General features: G+C 49.1%; 2 protein-coding genes across 2 annotated transcripts in view; one reads left to right on the top strand and one right to left on the bottom strand.

The window, feature by feature from the left end:
• The window catches only part of nudC (nuclear distribution C, dynein complex regulator), a 93,186-nt gene that overhangs the window by 1,313 nt on the left and 68,979 nt on the right, over nucleotides 1–22,894 (top strand). The gene's annotated exons all lie outside the window — the stretch shown is intronic.
• On the bottom strand, nucleotides 97–17,398 carry LOC116431889 (uncharacterized). The gene is made up of 4 exons (XM_031987942.2): nucleotides 16,733–17,398; nucleotides 2,408–2,590; nucleotides 1,460–1,724; nucleotides 97–1,089 (listed from the first exon to the last, which is right to left on the bottom strand). Exons 1-4 carry the CDS (start codon nucleotides 16,817–16,819, stop codon nucleotides 1,064–1,066), a joined length of 561 nt encoding a protein of 186 aa, XP_031843802.1. The 5' UTR covers nucleotides 16,820–17,398; the 3' UTR covers nucleotides 97–1,063.

Here is a 22,894-nt window from a genome sequence, read left to right as displayed (position 1 = left end):
AGTTACTTACGTTCTTTAAATAGATCTCCGATTTAATCAGCACACTTGGGCGTGGGGTTAAGGGTTAAGGTGAAATAAAAACAACGTTCGTGTTCCTTATGGTTCTACAGTTTCTTGTTGAATCGACGATTAATTAATACGCAAGTAATATCACAGTTGCGAAAAACGATCGACGCGATCGCTTCTCGTTGCTTTTCCGTACAATGCCCGGAACGACACCCCGTCGGGATCCAGGTTTTATTCATCGTTTCTGTTAGTTACAATTAAATAACGACCCCTAAATTAACATCCGCTTAAATCTTACATTCCCGTATCGTCGATTGCCTCGCGCACTGTCCGTCAGCGTTAGTCGAAGAAGTATAGTGCTCGCGTATGCGTGTGGAACGATTTAACGAAATTTCGCCGACGACGACGATACCGTAACCATTCAACGCGTTACAATCTAATCGTCCTGGTCCTCCGCGATCCGAGCAGCCATCGAACTCGCAGTGATCACTGTTCGTTGTCATCCACGATCTCTGGATCGCAGGATCTCTTACGAGAAGGGGAACCAGTACGATTTAGACCGAAAAAGCTATTAACACTCGTCGAATCGTCGTCTTTCTTATTCGAAAAGAGAAATAGAAGAAATATGGGAGATAAGGGTTCTACAATACTCGTCGAGATTAGGGGAGGTCAACCCCCTCCACGTGGAATATTTAAGCGCCCCCAAACGTGATAGGATCTCGTTCGAGTTGGCCGCAATTACTAAAAGCTATGCTCATTACGTGAATGTAATTACTGAGTTTTCACGTACCGCACGTCGAACACGGTGCAATACAGCCTTTGAAACATTATCTCTAATCGAGAACGTCTAATCGAGAGCTCCTCTACCCTAAACTCGGTCGGAATATACATGCGCAGCGTGAATACAAGCAACTCGATCGCTCGTGATCAGGGACGTTCGATAATTTCAGTTCGTTTCTTCTTTTCAACGATCACGGCTCCTTTTCTTCCGTTGTCCGCATCCTTCCGCCTTGTTCGTTGGACACCTGGTCGTCCGTGGTTGCCTGTCTGCTTAGGTCTAGTGATATTTGTCGCGAATTCTCACTGGAACCAGAAGGAAATTGCACAGAGACCGATGAACAATAAATCATAACATACTGAACTTTCATAGGGAATCAATGGGAGTAGGAATTATTTATTGTCCATTGACTATTCTATTGTTGACGTAGCCTCTATTCTAGTGAAAGTGTAAAAAATACGGTGAAAATCAGTCAGGAAGAGTTACAAACAAGATACTACAGTCCGAGCCTCGAGTCTTCCTGCTCGAAAGTGCAAAATCATTCAGCGTCTATCAGAGACATTTAACATCGTTAATGTTGGTTTGCTCGGTGTAACCTAATTGGACGGGACTCCGGATAAGATCGAATCCACGGGGAGGGATCTCGATCGGGGAACAACGACGCGAGATACTCACTCTCCATGTAAAGGATCCCGAGAAGCAGGCCAACCATGAATAGGAAGCTCATCGTGCAAACGAGCACGGTGAGCTGGTTCCTCGCGCAGCAGGACTTCCTGTAGACGGTGGTGGGTCTGCCTAGGCCGTTCACAACGGTGAAGTGGGTGCTGCTCGCTACCGAGGCGGTGTCCATCTGTTTCGGCGCCGTCACTGTGGGCGGATGAATAGCCGCGAGATTGGCAAGGTTCGCGGCTGTCAATAGCAACGTGCCCGACGCGGCACTCTGCAACAGACCGAGCGATCCGGAGTCTCATCAATCAGTCGACTCGAAATCGCGTGGAACGTCACCCGGGCACGATTATTGCCGAATTGTAATCGAATTCATCATGGTCGCGTGAAAGTTGACTGTCGGAGTCGGTGTCTCGTCTGTTCGCTTCTGAGCGAGAAGTTTCTTTCGAGGAATCTGGCACGTCTCGTCTAGTCCTGGATTTTTAACTCTCTCAAGCCTGAAGCGGGATTCATCGTCATCGTTATTGCCTTAACATTATAAAGTAATGTCGAATAAAAGAGTATTCAAAAGATTTTGACATCGAGTCCTTTCCGAGGACATGCTCAACCTCAGGACTCCTGCGATCCTCGCCGATATCAGCTGCAGTACAAAAGATACAAACCTATTCAAACCACACGTGACACACTCTACTTCCCTAGGATCGAAGATCCTAGCTCAATAAAAATACTCGAGATCCAGAAAGTCCCCTAAGTTTTCAGAGTAACCTGTAACAGTCCAGTCTTCAGTTTCGTCGAGTAAGAAGGCATGGTTAGTCAGCCGCTTCAGCGTTGATAGCTCGCAGCAGATACAGAATGGATGGAACAAGCGATCCATAGATCTAGCGCGTCAGGTCACGTCTGTCGACCTGTCGACAGTCTGTCAACAGTCTCTCCGTCGGTCGTCAACGGAGTTCTTACATGTGTGCTCGCGGTGGATCCCTGCGACGACGTGGATCCCCGTGAAGGCGAGTTCGGGTGCAGATGATGAGCCCAGCTACCATTCTCGCTGTCCCTCTCGCTGCGGCCGACCAAGGACGGCCTTGGTATGTGCCAGGAAAGCGGGCTGCCCGCTACCGCTGTCGTGGTCGCCGTCGCCTCGATCTGAAACCCAACGTAAATCGACGTGAAGCTTTTGATTGCATAAGCGATAATGTCGCGCCGATTACACCTCCACCGCGCACGCCCGCATGTCCTCCGCCGGGGGACCGCGTGTCGTTTATCTGTCGCCGGGGGAACATTACTCTACATGCGCCGGCGAGACCCGGCAGGTATCTCCAGCGTTCCATCTGTTTCGACGAGCCTCGAGAGAGGCCCGCGGTCGGATTGACCAATAAGCAGATTAAGTGGCCACTTAAAACGGTGTATTTTAAGCGAAACCAAACACCGTCATCCCCCTACTCCCCGTTCGGCGGGCACTCACACAGACGGGCCCGCGAGAGTTCCACGTCTTTCCCGCGGCGGATTTCATCGTCGATATTAATTAGCTACCAGCCGCGCGCTCCTGCCAAGCGATAACGAAACCGGCGAGCAACGGGAGCATTGTATTCAGTCGGGTCCCTCGTTTCCACTCGCGCCGCGGACGAACTTTGCATACCGGCGTTTTCGAAACGGTGTCGCAACGCTCGCATTGTTCTAGCGCGGTTCCATCTGCGGGTAGTCGGCATTGTTTGTCACGGCGACGAAATACCAACCGCGATGATGCGCCCGGCGAGAGCTACTCGCGCTTGTTCGACGAGTTCTCTTCCTAGTAGTGGAAGCATCCAGCTCCTTTGGAAACCGGAGAACGATAGATCATCGGGATCTCCTCGAGCTCTACGAACCGGCGTGTACCCCGTCGAGCGATGCCGCGAGGAGCGAAGCGTGTTCCCCGGGAATCTCATTCTCCGATCGAACGCGATTTCGTCTCGAGGCAGCCGGCGCATTCCGGTTTGATCGTTGCACAACACTCCGGGGTACTCTCGAATTCCGTCGGGCCCGGTGGACACCGTTCCCGCGTGATTTTTTGCGCGCCGCGGCCGCAGCCGCCGCCTCCTCGTTCGTCGTTTCCTCGCTTCGTGAAGCACGGTCCCCGAGAGGTGCACGGCCGCGAAACGTTTTCAGGGCCAGGCGGCTGAACCACGGAGCATTTCCGCGATTTACTTCGACACTGGAGGTCCCCGGTTCGGCCGGCCCGGCGATCGCACGCGCGCCCGCGCGCACCTACTCACACGGGCCCGATTACGCCGGTTAATTGGCCATTTTCGCACGTAAATCAGCCGAGTTTCGCGCCGCGGTGGCCTACCTTCGTGGCCGCGCTCGGCCGATCGGCCGCCGCCCAAGGTCCGAGGCCTCTCTGCTCTCCGCTGCCTTCTTTTTCGTTGCGCGCCGGGCTTTTTCAACCGCGCGCGCTATGCTCCAGATCGAAGGTATCGGCCGGCTCTAATGGAACGCCCGGACACGATTTATGCGTCCTGTCGGGCGTGGCTGGGCCGGCGGAAAGTAACGTGGAAGCAGCCTTGCGCCCGCTATTTTTCACGATCGCGATCTTCCGGGACTGCCACGGGCAGGGGTCGCTGGTACACGGCCCTCGACCGGCTCCGCAATCTCGGGAACAATTCGAAACACGATCGGGCGTCGATGACGCATTCGCACGCGAGACCTTCGCTCGTAGAATCGTCAACCCTTTAATTGGCTCTGGACGACCGGTGCTTCGTTTGGAAACGTGTAACCGTGTGGGTTGCGGAGGAAGAATGGCTGCTGGAAATGGTCGCATCATTTGAATATTAAACGCGGCGCTCTTCGCGTCCTTCTTCGCGTTGTAGCTTTAACTAATATTTGCGAGCATTCGAATGCAAAGTTTCAACATTACGTGCTATTGGGAAACTTGCCGTTGGTTTCATTTGTCTAGTAAATTTCATTTTCTATGGAAGTCTGCGATCCACCGATTAGTCTCTCCGTGAATCTGAAATGAGCGGAGGCAGTCGATTTCAATGCACGCCAAGGAGTGCCGCAGTCAAAACTATAGAAGGGCAGTGTTACAGGCGACATGATCCGTCACAGGTATTCGGTATATGAGTAAATCGCATCGAAAGGATAACATGATTGAAAGCCTTCGGCCGGCATCTGTCGCAACGCATCCTAAACAATGGAGGAGAACGGCGCCGAGAATCGGTCGGAACCTGGAGGTTTCATAACTGAATCCCGACACCTGACAGCACTCGGTGTCGCTGGTGACAGGTATTCGTTGCGGGGCCTCTGGTGTATATCTCGAAATTTTTGCCGACACGTCGCGGCCAGAGGGAGACGGAGACGCGTGTCCGAGCGAGACCGAGGAGGAGAGAATGGTCTGGGCGACGCTCAAAGAGAGGCGTCGCTCAGAATTTTTCTGGAATTCAATACACTGGTCAGCCTCGAAGCGCCGCACCTGTGCTGGCCCCGTGTAACGCGACACTCTGAAACTCGGATTTTTACGGTTGACGTTTATTCCTCTCGCCTCGTCGTCGATATTCGAGCAATTCCAGCTTCGGTCATCTTCCTCCTTCCATTGACGAACGATCGGCGTCACTCGTGAAACGCTTAAATACTCGACGAAGAAAGATACTCAATCTAGACCGTTTGTTTCAATGTCTAGATATTCGAATCAATTTTCAAATGAAATTTGAAAATTTGAAGACTGTTCAAGAAGCAAAGTGTCTAATACGAAACGATTATTTCCATTGCCTGTTAGCTTTTCTATAGTATCATGAACTTCGAAGACAAGAAGACTGAGAGTTACTAAAAAAAACATCACGGAGTAGTTTAAAGTGAACGAAGATCCTCTTAGAACAGGAAATCTCGAACTCTTTAATCGATGTTTGTCTCCTCTCGTCGTCTCGCGTTGCCGTCTCCCGTTTCTTAATGACTGGTTCACCAAATTCAAGTGGTTTCAAGTGTCCAGCTGTTCTGTTTGCTCCGTCCCAGTCGTTTATGCAAAAATTTCGTCTGCGGGGAAGCCAGTGACTCGGCTGGAATTCGGCTCGCCGCGGATTAATTCGTCGACCGGTTGCATCGGTCCTTCGCGATGGGATCGTCCTGGAACGCCACGTCAGCCGCGCCACCTGCGGCTATGTTCGCCGATACTTGAGGTAGCGAGGATTAGTTCTCTGCTAATGAGCGTCGTCCCCGCGGACACCTGGACACGTACGATCATAAAAAGATATATGTTACAAGGCAACGATAACAGATTCCGTGGTTTCACCTTGTGCATCCCGCGGCAAACCGATTTCCCTCGGCAATGATGCTCGGGAATAGGAATGTAATTCGTGAATCGGTTTCCTCGTCTTTGACTTGCGGTTCTCCTTTCGCATAAAATCGTTAGTTGCGAAATTATGTTAATAGACACGAGGGAAAGAATTTTTGTGCACGAATCCTTCCACGCTCGCATTTTTCGCTTGATCGTCCGAGTCTAATTGGATGAAGGACCGTGTAGTTCTTTTCCTGTTCGTTAATTTAAGATGCAGGATCCTCTGAATATTCTATAAGAAGACCGTCGCTTAGATTTTGTTGTCGGGAATCCTCGGCTCGAGTCGAGGAACTCTGCAAGTTGTATCGAGCCTGACGTCAGGGCTCTCCGAGCTTATTTTTTCCTGGACACCACCTACGATCCGGCAAACCGGATTTTCTGAAGCGTTGCAGCGCGTTCACCCTTTCCGTGTACATCGACCTCTTTAATACCCTGCGTCCGGCGATGTCGTTCCTACCACGCGTTGAAATCCCCGACCGTTTAGATTATCTCTGGCGATTTCGTTAACCAGATTGCGTTACTCGAGTCTTTTAACTTCTGTTATTCTACGTCGACGAATAATATTTTACACGCTGGAAAGCTTGAATTTTCAACTAGACGTTCAGTTGATCCCATAAATAACAGGTTTTCATACATTTGTATGCCACAAATTGAAACTTGTCGATAAATTTCACGTGAAAATCGACTCGTTTTTTTCTTTCCCCTTAATCGAGAAGTTTCAAAATGTACAGGTATGTGTCACTTTGCATAGTAGTTCTCAGCATTTCAGTTTCTCCGATAGTCGAGACACGGTTTCAAGGATGCCTCTAATAACAGCGCGCATTACGTTTCCCGACGCGTCGATACAGTGCGACGTGTTCGTTACGTCGGTGTCGAGTAACGATCAACGAGCCATTACACCGGTATCTCGTTAAGGTGAACGCAATTAAAATCGTGCTTGATCCGGACACTCGATCTTACCCTCCCCCACGAAACAGCGCATGGAAATAAGCGAGCGACGTTCACGTGTACCGCAGCGATTTTGCAAATCGCGCAACCCGATAATTCGTAAAAATCTTACCGTCGGACAAAGAGGGAGGTAACAATGTTAATAACACGTCGGTTTCGTCACGCTCCCGTTCGACCGTTTTCGCGACGAGACGCTTCGCCGCGGCGCGAGCGTTGCCTCACTGAAAACATAAATCTAAGACCCGTTTTGCCGCGATCGTCTACATATTTTGCAACCCGCCGGGCTCATTACATCGGCCGATTGCGAACGGCGCGCTTGTGTTCGCCAATCACCGGCCGAGAGAACAGCTGAACGCTGAGGGGAAGGAACGAAAAAAATCACAAAAGTAGAAGTCGCTCGATTGCGATCTCCTCTTGCCCGACGAATCCTCTTCGCTTTCGATCCGCAGCGTCGTTCGTAAGTAATCGATGCATCATGCGAGACTGGTCCCTTTAGAAACTTTGTTCTTTTGTGCGGCACGGACATGAAGTTATCCTTTATGATTATGAAACGAGTTTAGAGGCGAAGGGTGGCGTGAAATCGATTGCTCGACGAGTGCCCGACGTCAAGGGTACGCGACTGTCAACTTTTACGATCTTGTTATCTTGTCATCTTGGATCTTCGGGGGGATCGGTCGTTGAGTGATGGCTGGCGCCATGATGGCGGGTCATTTGGTATTCGGACGTCGATGGTCACTGTTCACTGATACGTTCGTCTTTTTAGTATGCTTCGCCGAGCCGTAGAAGTTCATTAATACATTAACATCGATACACTGTTCGTCTAACTAAAAATATCTATATCATCCGAGATCAGTAACCGATCCACGATCCTAATTTCCATTGGAAAATCCTTCACGCGATCCTCAGCTGTTCAAAGAGTAATAGATTCCATGTCCCCTTTTCTAATTGAAATCAACCGTAGCGCTCACAAAAGCCTACAAATCGTCTTCCTGAGAGGGAGATTGTACCTCGTGTCTGCAAGACGTCCGACGTCTTACGTCCGCGTGCTTAAAATTCAGAGATTCACCGTAGGAAAGTTGCGGTCCAGCGTTGGCCACGGTTACAAAACAGTTACATAGATTTGCAAATGAGGCGTCCGCGGTATCGGTGTTCATTCACGGAAGTGGAACGCGCGTCATGGTGCGAGTAACGGGTCGGCGCGCGTTTCGGTTTTAATAGCTCCGACGGTCATGTAACCGCGTCGCGAGATAACAGAGTTCGTACCGCGGGTTACGACGGAAAGAGAAGAGACCCCGGTGAAAATCGCCGGACGCGCGAGCATGTGCACGACCGCTGAGACGAACGATTCAGGAAACCGCTTTCTTCCTCTGTTAGAAGAAGATTCTTTCCGTCCGCTGGAGATACGCTCCGCGTTGACTTTCGTTCTCCCTCCTGGCAACCGCGTGTGAGCCGAGCGGAGTGTTTGCGAAGCAATTGTACGCGGAGGAATAATTCTTCCTGAGAGATCTTCGCGATAGAAACGATGTAATTCCGTTATTCGATCAGCAACGAAAATTCCTCGATAGACTCGTCTTGGCTCCAACACTGTATCGATCATCGATTAAGCCTTCGCCTTGCAATAACGTGTATATACTTAAGAAACTTAAATATCACCCAATTCTTGTGAACTCAGATGAATTCAGATTATTCTTCTGCTATCAATTATTATACCATAGCAAACGTGGACATGGAATTTTTCTCTTTTTCCAATGAATCAGTAACGACGAAGTTACTGCATCGACCGCAGTTGAGAAATAAATCATAGGGCAACGGGTTAAACGTCCAGACAAGCTTAACAAGAACAGAAACGGTCCCGATCATGACGGATGATCGGCAATAACGCGGCACGCCGCTGTACATCTCAATTTCGATTCACCGCGCAACCTTTCGCCGGGCATTTTTCCCCCGCGGACCGACCTGGTATCTACTAATTGGCAATCAGACCGACCTCGCCGGCAAAAAGAGGAAGGCGAGGAAGGACATTTTAGACGAGACGACAACGTTATAGTTTTCGCGCGTCTTCCCTCGCGAATGAAGGCCACTGGGGACACAGGCTCATTATCGCGCTATGTCGTCGCGGAAGTCGATCGATCGGCGGACCGAGGATGATCGATCTAATTGTATCCGGGATCGTTAAGGCGGTCGACACCGATTACGGTAACGCGCCTCGAGAGTCTTGATTATTATGAATGCTCGCTCGCGTAATTACTATGCGATCGGCGTTCTGGTTAAATGGTAGTTAGGGCGATCGAGTAGGATCGCCGGGACCGCTGTCGATCATTCTTCCGCGAGATCGTATCGAGTTCTATTTAACGATTAGAGTAGATACATTTTCTTTAGTAATTACAGACTGACTTCGATTCCATTATTTTTTCATTCATAGAATCGACTCGTGATTAATACTATCAATTATTTCTTGAAGCAATTCAAGCGTTCCCGAGGAAATAGGAATATCCATTTTCGCTGTTGAAGATTGTTCAGCTCGTCCAATAATTTATACACGTTGCATAGTTGATATTTCACGCTAGGAGCTAAGATTGTCCTCCATTTGCTCTGAGATCATCTCTTTTCTTGCTAAATCGCCAGCCTCTCCGCGAGCAATGAGTCCGACCTCCGGTTCCGGGTAGAATCGAATCCCTGGGCTCGCTAAATGAGTAGCTGGTTTACTCGAAGAGACTCGCGCCGGTTATGTCATCGGACCCGGTCCCGCGAATTTAATTAGCCCCGGCGATTTGCACGCTCCGCTACTCCTTCGCTTTTCCCTTACGATCCATCGCTAAATTCGCTACTCGTTTATCTTCATTAGCCATCGGTGGATCCCCTCCGGCATCGCTGCCGGCGATTCCTCGAGTGTAACGAGAGATTTAACGCCGGTAGCTCGGCTACCTTTTCCCTCGGCTCGTGGCTCGTGGCCATTTTAAACCTGGAACTTTCGGTTTTCATCTTCTAATTGGCGCTAAGTACGGGCCTGCAAAGATTCCTCTTAATTACCGGTTTTCGAGGGTGTCGCTCGTGTTTCTGCCTCCTTGTTATATCGTACACGTTCTACTAGATACCATCGCGCTATATTTATCGCGGTCTCTAAACTTTTCGTGGAATCCTCGTCTCCGCTAATTTATATTCTGCGGGTCCTCAACTTATCGATAATTCACTTCGAATAAATCTTCCTCGGAGGACCATTGCTCGTTGGATTAACACTTCCTCGTCTTTCTCTTCTCTTGTTTAGTGTTATTACGTCCATCCGGCGTTCCCTGGCTTTACAGTAAGCTCTTCAAACATTACTTCTCGGTGGCTTTTTATTAATATAAAACGAAGTTTGTCTTCCGATTTCTACGGAGTAAATAGAACTTTCGCTCGTCTAACAGGACACTTGACACGGAAGCCGCCCGAAACTTGTCGCCGGAGTTCAACTTTCGATCACTTTCTTTCCTTGCGCAAAATTCGAGGACCTCTCGGCCGCCGGGCCACTGGGATCGGTTCACCGTCGAGCAGAAGTCAGGTTTACCCGTGTCGGCGTCGATAATGCCGCGGGAGGAACGCTCATTTATCGTGGCCCCGTAGCCCTGAGCATCAGTCACCGGCCAGGCGACCGACAATCCTCGGATCTCCGATCGACGCGATATTTTCCAGCCGCGAAAAGCCGACGCGAGAGGTTCGATAAATCAACGAACCCATCGATGCTATAAATAACCGACCCGAGAATATATTGATTTCATAACGCCCGGCAATTCTGTTTGCAAATTATTTACGCGCGTCTGCGAGCCGGGATGATCGTGTACCGCGATAAACTATAGGTCGGCGGTGCTGCGGGTTGACGCTCGCTAGCGGGAGACGCGTATTTATATTTTTTTAATTACACTCAACTGACGGCTGGCGAAATAGCTGCCAGTCGAAATGAACGCGAAGCAGTTGCTCTTTTCACTGGCGAATCTATTATATATTCCATTAATCTGAAATCTGTTCAATAATTTGCTATTTTATTTATCATGTTCGTTAACCGTATTTATGCTTCGATATTGCTTCACTTCTTAGCTGTTATACGCGATCTTACCCGAATTTTCTTTCCGAAGGGAAGTAACGGTACAGAACAACGTCGTTCGAGAATAAAGTACGCTGCTAAGGTTAATGTGGAAATTACAGGCGATTGACCATTAACAATTTTATAACTTGACCACTTAGTGTGTATTCTCGGCGATGTTCTCCGATAAACGCGCACCTGTCTAATGCATCTTCCGCGATCAAAGTGGAAGCCGCGTCACGTTCCCGTCACCGGCGTGAAATGTCACGAATGCGTTCCGCGCGGAACCTGTCCGCCGCTCAGGAACCTTCTCTAGGTCGTTCGGGAACGTCGTTCCACTCCGGCCGATTTGCATTTACAACATAAATAAAGAATCCGCCGCGGCGGCGGCGCTCTGAAATTGCGACACCGCGGGATTACGTCCGACTCGCGTGCCACCGGACCGAAAGAAACCGAGCGGCCGTGTCGTGGCGTTTGCTTTTCCTATTACATCCGTGTCTCGCCTTCCTTTAACCTCCGTTCTCGTCGATCGGAGACAAATCGTTTCGCTAATATGGCGCCGATGGTTTTCCAACGGCGACAGACGTGACACGATGCGACGAAATCCTTCTGCAGATCACACTTGCCGAGATAATGCAATATTTCATTCTGCCAGCTTTCTGGGACGACTGGAAGCTGTTTCTCTTTTTTGACCTAGATTTAGATTTACGAAAGTCGGAGAAGTATTTTAATTCGAGAGAAATAGGCTTGTTTCTGAAGAAAAGGCAACGTGGAGTTCACCAGAAAAATGTTGTCAATTAGAATCCGTTGTTTCTAATTTTATTCCAATTTTCGTCATACTACGGTGACATTAAGTTGATCTACGAAGATAAAGATCGAGAGATTTCTAACGGAACGGATAAAATAAGATTACCAAAGAAAAATCTGTCGCGCCAGTGAACGACGGAATGAAAGTTTGACACACATCGCCTCTATCACGTAACCTAACGAAATGTTTCCTTAATACACCTGGGAGACGCGTAAGAGCGAATTACATAATTACCACGGCGTCTGGAATTTCGGTGTTCCTCGGTGTCATCATCGTTTCAGTCATCGATTTCGGCCGTGCCCGGTGGACAAGCCCGCGACACGCCCAACGGAAATCACGACGCGACGATAGCGATCGGCTTTTGTATGGAGGAACGCTAGATCCGGCGCGATAAGTGCCGATTTATGGTGTCTGTAATGGAGACGTTGAAGGCTCGGACACAAAGTTGCTAAGTGGCTTAATATTATAATCGTAGCATTATCCGATCGCGGCGATTCATTCACGGGTGTAGATCCTTATCGCGAGATCACGGTCGTCGAATCAACCGCTCCAATAATGTCACTGGCTTCTACGTGGTCGTGAATGCAGTTTTTTCATCGCTCCTTGAACCTTTGTCCCACTGTTACTTTTCTCGCTTTCATAAATCACTCTGCTGCAGCTCAGAAATTAGAAAATCGCGATCACACGTAATTCGAGATAATTCCGTGCTAAATCCAACCGCTGAATTAAATTCCTGGAAATGGATTTACAATGACCTTTATCTTAATTGATTAAGAACACTTGTTTCTGCGTTCCTTTGCTAATTGCTCCGTTGCTTTATCTTAACGTTTCATTTCGCAGTAGTCCATGGTTTCTTTAATTAAAGTCGCCGGTGGTTTCTTTCCAAAGAATTGTAGATTTACATGAGACAGAAGAAAGCACTCTAGATTACAAAATCGTTTTCTCCGATTGGACCTCGGACAAAATCTGATAACCAGACCTTGATCGAACGGAATCCTCGGACTCTCGGTGGCTACTCGTTAATGCCGGCGAGCTTTCCTAAGCAACACACGTAATCTCCTCGCCACGCGGTCGACGGACGATTCACCTGTCCGGCAGATAAACGATCCCCGCCGTGTATCTGGGATCCATCAAAGCGGAAAGTGAAATCCACGAATCGCGCCGGCCTCTTAAGGTCAACGACTGAAAATTGCTTTCGCACACTGATTAATTAGTACTCCCGTTGGCCATCTTCGTTCCCCGCGATCGGTATACTTCCTCGCGGATCCCGAAGGCCATTAATCGCATCCTGGCGATAAAGGATGGACGGGAATTAAAATTCGGCGCCAGAGAAACAGACCGCTGATCCTTCGAACAGTGCCTTTGGTATGCGAAGGCTGTCGGCTAGCCGATATTTCTGTAGATAAACAAGAAGCTATTATCTTCCGTGAAACAGTGTTTCATCTCCAATTTCCGATTGAAATTCTCGAACGAACGGTATTTCGAAATGTCTGGTAGAACCAGGAAGTCGACGTCTCTCTATAGACTTCTATTTCCGAATGAATTTACGGAAGAAGCACCTCTTCCGAATAATTCCATTTTAAATATTAATTATTCTTCCTCAGTCTGAGAGCTTATATTTACTTCGAATATCTTTAAGTATCTTCATACTAATGCCTTCATTCTATCACTATCTACAAGAGAATTCGAAAGAAAATACATTTTATTAACAGCCCATTTATTCCAGGTTGCAGGCAGTATGCCTAAACTTCCTTGTTGTAGGTGGAAGCCCTACGAGTCACCTTTCGCGCGAATTAAAAGCTTCTCGACGCATGCCAATCATTTTCAATGAGTAATACATCTAGTACTCGATCAAACTAGTTCCCAGAGTATTCGACGTGTTGGAAAAAAACACCCCCGATCACTCCTCCGTCATGTTGCTCTCATTCCGCGATTCAGAGCGGCGTCGTGCATGATTAGCCCTGCGATCGACGCGGCGTTCCGCTCGATTCGATCGTCCCGCAACCCTGAAGTTCCTCCGTTGCGTGCACGTGCACAACGGCCGGTGGCGAAACGCATTTCCACGGCTTCTAAATTGTAGGTTCGCGCGAACGATCGCGCGCCAAGATCAAAAGACGTCGGTCGCGGTTCCGCGAGGCGTGCGCGCGCCGTTGTCACGGCGAATGATCGATAATGAGCGCGGTCCGAGACGACGCGTTTCAATGCTGCGCCGCAGATACCGCGTTGCACGTTGCGAACGCATGTCGATCGACGATCGATATCTATCCCGACGATCGCGAGACGTCTCTGAAAGCCGCTGCTCCTCCTTGTTCCCTCCTCCCTCCCACTTTCTCGATTTTTTTCCCCTTCGTTTTTGACCTTTCGGAAACGAATCGCTTTCTGTCCGGCAACCCGGGTTTCACTGCCGAAACTGTACAAGGTGAACACAGTACATAAATCAGGATAATTTCCTCTCGCTGAAATTGTTCGCGCCGATGATTGTGTACAGGGCGATGCAAAATAAGTGGCGTTCACAAGTATAGAAACGCTGGATTGCAGATCGAAACCAGGTAATTTCTTAGAGAACTCTCTGATGCATCTTCGTGTTCTATCAGAAAAATTTTAGACATACAGGATATTCAAGAAATCATGGTCCTACTGAGAATTCAGTACAGCAATTTCCAACAGCGAACGCGTCGGGAACTCCGAGCGCAATTAACAGAGGGAATCGTCGGACCGTTCGAAGACTTAGAAAGTCAAATTGCGTTAGCGTCCTTGATTCGAGCGCCTTCCACGGTCCGCCAAATAACGAAATCGAAGGGAAATTGAAATCAGCCGAACGATATCGCTTTCAGTTTTCCCGAAACAAAAGGAGGACAGCGGTCCGAGCCATCGTTGAATTTTCTAGCTAGGAATTCCATTTACGAGACACCGATTTTAGCCCGCTCTGTACAGAATTCGTGAATCTGGATTGCCGATCAAAGTCCTCCTCCTATGCTCGCGTTCGCAGAGGCTTTAAATATTATAAAGTCATCGTTTACGCTCGGCTCCGTTCCTGGTCGTAAATTTCTCGGTTAAAGCCGGACCGGCGGGCCGGGGAGGGGCCCGACCGTTTAAAAATTATCAGCGTGCCGGGCCACCGCTCCTACGCGGCCCCGAACCGCCTCGACAACGGCTAAGGTCGTAAACGATAGGAGGAATTATGAAACGGGAATGTGAGAAACGGCCTACAGGTGGCTGCCTCGGTTGCCCGGCTCCTCGAGATTCTGCCTGGAACTATGGTCACCGTTTCCACGTGCTGGACAGACGTACAGTCCGCTTTTATTGCACTACGCCCACTCGTGTAGCTGCATGGCACAGCCTGTCCGGTACTTTTCCTTCCACATCACGGCCAGGAATCCTGGCCGAGAGACCGGTGTTTAAGAGTTTAGGCTCTGCTGCAGGCGAAATCGAACCATTATACTTGCCGTGACAGCCAGAAGCATAGGTCTCGATGATATTTTCTGTCAGGCCGGAGTCGGTTCCGTTTAATCCCGGTTTGCGCTTGATGAGGTAGAACTACAGTTACTGCTTTCATTGCTTGGTAGCTCGTAGAGGTACGGTTCCAACTGTCTGCGCCGTAATTGGACGTGATTCGATTTAAATATTTGATAAGCGTCGATGAATAAAGATCTCGATGGCTGTTTAACGCGAATTTTACCATTTTGGTAATTAGAATTGCCTTAATGCCTTTTTTTGAGACGTTGAGTCAGGCTCGGCGACCTCAAGATACACTTAATAAATATAAATCTTAATCGCTTCCTTGTTGTAAAAAGGGAATAGCGTTGCTCTGTTAACATATGATATTTAGAGGTATTGATTTACGTTGGACGTTGATTTATATCGTCTTCCCTTCTTCCGGCGAATCATTAAGGATACATTAGCTCCGGAGTTCGAAGTAGGAAATGTGGTGCTAATTTCGAATTTCTTTGTTGGCGTCTCTATTCCGAACGCGATTTGCGTTCCCCTGCTCGAATTCCATATTTTCAGTGGATATCTGGGAACAATGTCGTCCTTCGTTTCCCAACTGGTTACGACTGCTCGTTTTTGCATTACATAAACCGTGGATGGGTGTCAGGCTTATTAAGTATTGGCGGTGAACGGTGTTACGGTGCACGCAGTCGGCGCGTTTGCCCGTGAACCTAAAGCTGTTCGCCGCCTTTAAACCAGAACAGCGCCGATTATTGCGGCAGTTCCCGATCCCGCGAATCGCTCGAGCGTTGAACCGCGTTTCCGCGGCTCCCGAAACGAAACAGCCTCGCATCGTGTAATTATCGGCGAAACGATAGGCCCAGAGACCCCGGTCTCAGTTCCTGTGTTAGATAATGTGTATCTGTGAAATTTTAGCCTCGAACTTTCTCAAATTTTATGAAGATTTTATGTAACGGGGATTCGAATTATTGTCCGATCGCTGGGAAAACAGACGGAAGAAACTTTTACCCTTCCGCGTTCCCTTTCCTGCACGATCGGAATGTTAAAATTGTCTTGACGCCCTTGTTTGTACACCCCGATACACGGGTCATGCGCGTTCGCTTCTTTTTGCTCGACGCTTCGCTCTAAACGTGGGATCCGCTGATGGATCGTGAAAGTCCAACAACTCCATCCAACGTTTTGTAATCACCGTTCAATCTGTCTACGGAATCGAGGCTTCCCGATGGCGGAAGGAACGACGAATAGAAAGCGAGACACTGGCAGAGAAAGATGCGCGCCGCGGTTACGCGATGCAACCAGTTCTGCCGGCTGCTCGACCGCGTGTCTATCGAGGGATGAGGTGAAATACGAGATGCCGTTCCGACCGACGACTCAACGAAACCAAGTTTGGCTGGGTTGAACGCGTTGAGCGCCGATGACGTGTTTTAACGTCACTCGAAGTTCGTCGCATTCCGCGAGAGATCCTGACGAGAATTTTATAAGACCTCGCCTATTGGAAGTTCGTTTTCAATTGAGAGATTCAGAACATCGATATAAAATAATGATACACATTGGTCCATATGGATCACTCATCTGTGCGAAAATGAATACCGTCAAACTAGGTTCAACTAAATATCATCGGTCGAACCGGCGTCAATTTCAATCCAACTAATCCGAAAATAACCGCCAACAATTCGAATCGCCCCGGCAAAGTCAAAGAACCATCATCGATAAACTTACGTCTCGATCGAAATCCTCGTTCCCATCGTTGGAGGCCTCTTCCACGTTGATCCGGATTCCCGACATGTTCCGGGGTGTTTCAATCATTCCAAAGCACTCGAAATCAATCGTCGCACACCCCTCGAGCCTCACCCCGAAGCTCGGCCTCCTAGGTCTCTAAAGAAACTCTCGCACCTAGGAGCGTCACTGTTCGATCCCCTAGAACCACCACTCCCTCAACCTCTCCGGGCTAGTGGTCCCCTCACGTATTCCACAAGAAACCCACACGATCACCCCCGAATTGTGCTTCGTGCGACTATTCTGGAGGACAGTGTTCAATGAAGATCCCAAGGAGCGCCGGGAAGGGTCCAGGGCAGAGGTCTGCCTCGACGCGTCGTCCTTTCCCTAAGCTTGTAGAGCAGGACCGGTGTCGCGTCCCGCCTGTTTCCCGCCTCCCTCTGGTCGCCGGTTCGAAAACCCCCGGAAAATTCGCGCACGAACTCACTCGCCGGGTGATCGTATTGAAAAACCATAAAGCGCTGTTCTCGTCGTACGTGTTCTTTGCGCTGCGGTCTCGTTTACTGTTAGGAGGATGCGTCGGTACGCGGGAGTACCGCGGCGTGTGATCGTGTGGATCGCCTCTCTCGCACGCGTGCGACTAGAGCCACCGCCACATCTGGCCTTTGGACTGGCTGCCAGCACACCGTCAGATCGGCTTTATACCCTCGGTGTCTCCCACCCTGGGTGACGAGCGAGCGAGCGCGCTCACGGCACGTCGATCCCGCACGCGGCGGGCCGCCTCGCCGCACCACGGCCGAGAGAGGATCGATCTTTTTCTTTTAGTTTTCAGTCGTTGTTCACTTCGTTCCTCCTTTTTTCGAGCCTCTCTTCTCTTCCTACCCGGTGCGCGTACGCGTACGCGGATTCGCCGGGAAGGGAGTCGCGGCCCGAGGACTCTAGCGCAAGGACGCTGCGCAGGGAACGAGGAAAGGGACCGGCGCACAGCCCTATCCGGTCCAGTTCCAGGCCGCCCGCGATCCGGCTCTTTCGGCCACTCCGACGCACGGCTTATCTTACTCGTTTTTCTCGCTCGCTTGTACCTGAATCGAGGAAATCCCCAACGACTTGTCCCCGCGACACCTTCTTATCTCGATCGTAACTTCCATCTGCAGCTTTGCCGATTCTTCAACGCTCTCGCGACTCGATCATCGTGTACTTGAGACACTTATCGATGTGAAACGTTCTCTAAACGAAAGGTTTGATATAGATGTAGTTTGTTGGAGATTTGGATGAGTTTACTGTGCGAAATCTTGTTGTTTTTTGGATTCACATCGAGGACCTGTACTTTCGAAGTATTTGGTAGATAGTTTCTTTGTGTATTACAGTTCACGGTTATTTTAGCTGGATGCGTTGAGCAGCAACGTGACTTCATTCATCTAGATGTCTAGATTCCTTTATTTTCCGTTGGCTACTGTGCCAAGTTCGTTCTAGGGTTAGTTTTTTCACATGGGGTCCGGACTGACGTCGGATCCTCCGGGCTGCAAACCTGTTCCCCGTTTCCGGCCCAGGTATGCGTCGGTACGGAGGTAGGAGGGTCCCGGACTTGCGGTCCTTCCTGTTATTTTGCTCGTGCCTCCGGTCTGTTTGATTTATTTGCAGGAACGAGCGAAAGAGGGGTGGCGAACGTGCGTGCACGCCAGCTTCTGCGAACGATTCCGCGTCGATCCTTTGTTCACCCTCAGACGCTGACGTGATCGCGAAGATATACGGGGTGTTTTTTCTCGGGGTAATTTAAAAAGCCGGGATAGCAAAAAATCGGATACATTAACGTCACCGTATGACGCTAATTCTCGGTAGCAGAGGATTACGAGGGATTACGCGGCGAGGCTCGCGTTAACTGTTGCTCAACCTATATGGATCCCGAGTCTATTACCCGAAGGATCATTTATAAGTGATCAGTCCCACGCAGAAGGAAATTATCATATCAATTGAAGAAAATTCTATGATTATATTAATCTATCGCATTTCTTTAATCCTCTCTTTCTCATCTTGGAGCCCGCCGTTCCGAGGGGTCGATTATAAATGAAGTCGTCTTCGCCGTGAAGAATGGCCGCATCGAAAGAGGAAAATCCGAATTTCACACCGATCAGTCGTATTGCCCAAAACCTCCGTTTTACACACAATAAAGTATCCTTTCTCCCATTAAAATCTCAAGGATCAGCGAACACCCGACGCTCGAATCCACCCTAATTACCCGGTTACGCTGATACGAGATCGAGATTACTGTCAACGAGCATCGAGCACCGGCGCTCGTTTCATAACGCCGTGACGCAGCCGCGCGTGGATCGCGTGGGAGACAGATTCCCTCGTAGGTAATCCTGTATCACGATAACGTTCCATTACGACAGGATTCACGACTCGAAAATCCGGGTCACGAAGCGCGGATGATCGCGTGCTGCCTCGATACACGGGAACTGGATTCACGTCTTAATAGCACACGACGCGAGTCCGCGGACCTGCGTCTAACGTACAAAACATGCCCGCGTCCCTCGATTCATCCGGCAGGAATGCCACGCCGCCGACGAAACGATCCATGGAAACTACCATCGAGTGAAACGCGATCATTCCGCTGCGTCATCGCGAAAGAACCGCTGAAAATCACGAAACAACGGAGCGCATCACGAGGAAACCGTGCGCTTTGCGTAATGTTTGTCGATTCGGTGGGACTAGTCCGGCGACCTTGGGGCCCGGCAGCCTCCGAGCTGCTCACTGGCTGCTGCGGGGCCCATCCCCCACTCCCGTCCCGGTAAACCCTCGAACTTCAATCGTTTCTCGGAAGAATCGCGCGTCAGGTGGATCTGGCGTCTGACTCACGCGGGACGATTTTCCGCGGAACGAGTGGAGGACAAGCGGTCTCGTTCGAGACTCGCGAATGGAATTAGATCGGACCGCCTCTCGCGATTAAATATTCCGATCAGGGAGCCATCGGACACGAGTCGAGCTGTTTCCGGCAAGGACTGGTCGCAGCTTCCGTTCCAAGGCAGGTTGCGAGGCCGTGCTTCTAACGATCTCGATCATTGAAACTAAGTACCTACGGTCGTTTAGCCAAGGCGAGTTTGTTGCCTGGCGGTACTGCCGATTTGAGGTCGGTTCGTATTTATTTGGTTGTGGAATTTTTATAGTTTAAATAATAATCTTCTGTACTTCTATTGTCCATTTAGATATGGAGCGACAGCGTGTACATCGATCAATTTAGGTAGAATATTGGTAATAGATCAATTCGAGTAACTCCACGTTTCGAATGTCCTCAAATTTGAATATTAGAATAATTAATTCCTGATCTATAATGTTTCATCGAAATTATCAACTGTTCGATTCACAGAGTCAATCTGGCGAATGCAGTTTAGAATTTTCTGACATTTTAATGTTAAAACATTTCATTGGTTTCTAATCTATAGTACTTCATCGAATTGTTCTGCTTTTCGTTTTATTAAGGTAATCAATTTGGTAAATAACCGACTCATTATTTTCTATGGGAATGTTTTGTCTGAGCAGAATCGTGCCGCGTCTGACCCGGTAATGTAAATTAACCTTTATCCGGTGGATCGATCGCGGACGCTTCCCATGAAATTCGCGATCGAAGCGGCGCGTGCCTTGGCCGTTGGTTGCGGATCGGATCGTAGCTAAGTACTCGCCGCGGTTGCTCGACGGCTGGTTCTCACTGTGACCTTCCGCCGTGGTCGATTCTGCGTGGATTGTTCATAATAAAGAGAAAGGCGTACCGCCGGTATTATTGAGTAATCGCGGAGGCAAGGCTGCGGGAATCGCGGGCATAAAGATAATCGGTTAATCAGAGAGTTTACGCGTTACTTAACCCTTTATAGTTCGCTGGTGCGCGCGGCGTGTGTGCCAGTTATGTCGTGGCGACCTGTACCGTGTTCAAAACGTTCTCGATTTTCTTGTTCTTTAATTGGAATATGAATATTTTTAACTGTCCACGCGACATTTGGAGATGCCGGAAGAAATTCGTAGGGGTTGAAAAAGGTCGATTAGCCCTCAACCCCTTGTCTTACGATTTAATTTCGTAGGTGCATTTGCTAGAACTATTTATCGTTAATAATGCACTAGTCAAAGAAAACGTTCCATACTTTCTATGTCTAGATTTAGTATGAACCATAAAAATTGCTAACAAGAACAATAATGTTTCAATCGTTGATACAATTGTTCTATTATAAAATTAGTTTCCATCGGAACCTTTGTTAATGAAGGGTTAATGAAGGAAGATAAAAAGTTATAATCGTCTACATTTCCTTCCTATTTTAATCCATCGATACTACTGTTACTTATCAGTGAAGTATAATGATTTAAATCCAAGCGAATTACGCATCTTCCGTCGTTTTATATGCGCAATACAAAGAAATTGTGGAAAATTTTCCCGTGACTGTCACCCGCTCATCGGAAGACGCGAGGTTTGAGGAAAAGACATGTTTTTCTGGGAATCCCGGCGCAGACTGTTTCCTGTGCGATTTACCCGATAAATATTCGACGGCGTAGTGGATCGCGTGCTGAAAAACAACCGCGATTCCGTGCAATCGCGACGCGCAGCGGCCCGATCGGCCTCCGATTCCCAGCGATTCTTCTCTCCCCTTTCCATCGTTTCAGCGCGTCTCGTAAATTTATATCGTGCCAGACGGAGTGTAATTCCACCCGTGTCAACGTGAAACGTAATTAAAGTTATTAGCCGTGTTACGCAATTTATGATTAATCGCTGTGCACCCATCAGTAACGTTGCCCTGCACCGGGACCGTTAACGGCCGCGTTTTCGAACCTTTTTTCCAGGAGCACCGCGCTCGCTTGACCTTTCGGTCCTAACGGACCTCGTCTTTTCGCCCGCGAGCAATCGGCCAGTTTCCTGTGAGCGAACCTGTGAAATTACAGCTTAAATTCTAGATAAAGATCGGCGTGTCATTTCAAAAGCGCGTTGCAAATAATTTATATGTTTCTTTCAATGGCGAAACGAGGATTCGTTCAGATAGCCGTTTCGGAACGATGATGAACGATTACATGTTTGCAATTGCATTAACCGTGCGCAGGATAATTCCGAAATTAAACGGCATTTAATAGCTTGAACGGAACGAATGGAAATTCGCGTTGCGCATGAAAAAATCGTATCGAATGGAAAGTCGGGCCCCGCTCAGCCATGCAACAATGACGTCTGAGAGAGTGAAACCGCGGATCGTCGGACTCCACGCGAACGTGTGAGAAATTTGATTTTGTTGTATCAAACCATTACAATAACAACGATGTAATGATTAGGTGTGCGCGGGTTGCGTACACTTTGCTTCCTCGTTCCCCGGGTGTAAACACAAGTACGCAAAACTTTCCCTGGATCCGAATCATGAATGAAACTTTCTCGAACTACCCATGAGAAGTCTCGCTTGAACCTTTTGCAGGTTCGTTTCCTTCTTCGCGTCGAATATTTTCCGAATAAACGCGTAATGAGAATCAGTCCGTTTAAACTGCATTATGCACTGAATAAGCAGCATGAGTCAGTTCGACCAGCGTAACTTTTAACGCCTTTTAACGCCATTTAACGCCTCCAAACGTGACTAATGCCCGGTTTACCATTTTTACAATCATTGCCACCTTCTGACTGTAGCCATCTTCCGCGGTGGAATCCCGGAGAGGCCATTTTCCATGTCGGACTAGGCGGAAGTCGGCCGGCGTTCCCTTTACCAGCATTTTTTCCCCGTGTGCCCGCGATTTAACGCGTCATTCTATTCGGCTCCTTTTAGCCAGGCAAGGTCAAGCTTTCGACAGCTTCCTGATCCACGCAGCGCGCCTCTGGGCTTCGCGAGAGACACGAACGCCTCGGTCGTTCGCGTATCGATCATTTCCGATCGCGAGCAAGGTCGAAAGGGATTGGCTGCTCCTCTCTTCCTCTTTCCTATCCGCCAGTCTCTCCTTTCCTCTTCCCGCGACCCTGCCTCGATCGCCTGACCAGTCCTTTCGGACGTTAATTGCCGGCGTTCTAAAGTCACGCTCGATGACCGAGCCTCGACGATCCTCGGATTTCGTGAGGAAACGCTTCGAATGAAGCGCGACGAAGCTCGTGCTCGGCCGGCGTATAATCGATGGAATAGATTAGGGAAGAGTGGCGACCTTCGAGGAGGCGAAGGGATC

This window comes from Nomia melanderi, chromosome 12 (assembly GCF_051020985.1).
Source record: "Nomia melanderi isolate GNS246 chromosome 12, iyNomMela1, whole genome shotgun sequence".
Taxonomy (NCBI): Eukaryota; Metazoa; Arthropoda; class Insecta; order Hymenoptera; family Halictidae; genus Nomia; species Nomia melanderi.
Note: the sequence above shows the minus strand (reverse complement) of the source record. Positions and strands in the feature narration are given on the sequence as shown.

Coding starts and splice junctions, on each gene's coding strand:
- LOC116431889 (XM_031987942.2), bottom strand. CDS start 16,819: ATGATTGAAACACCCCGGAACATGTCGGGAATCCGGATCAACGTGGAA. Junction 2,591..16,732: donor ACGAGGATTTCGATCGAGAC/GTAAGTTTATCG, acceptor GTTGGGTTTCAG/ATCGAGGCGACGGCGACCAC. Junction 1,725..2,407: donor GATCCACCGCGAGCACACAT/GTAAGAACTCCG, acceptor GGTCTGTTGCAG/AGTGCCGCGTCGGGCACGTT.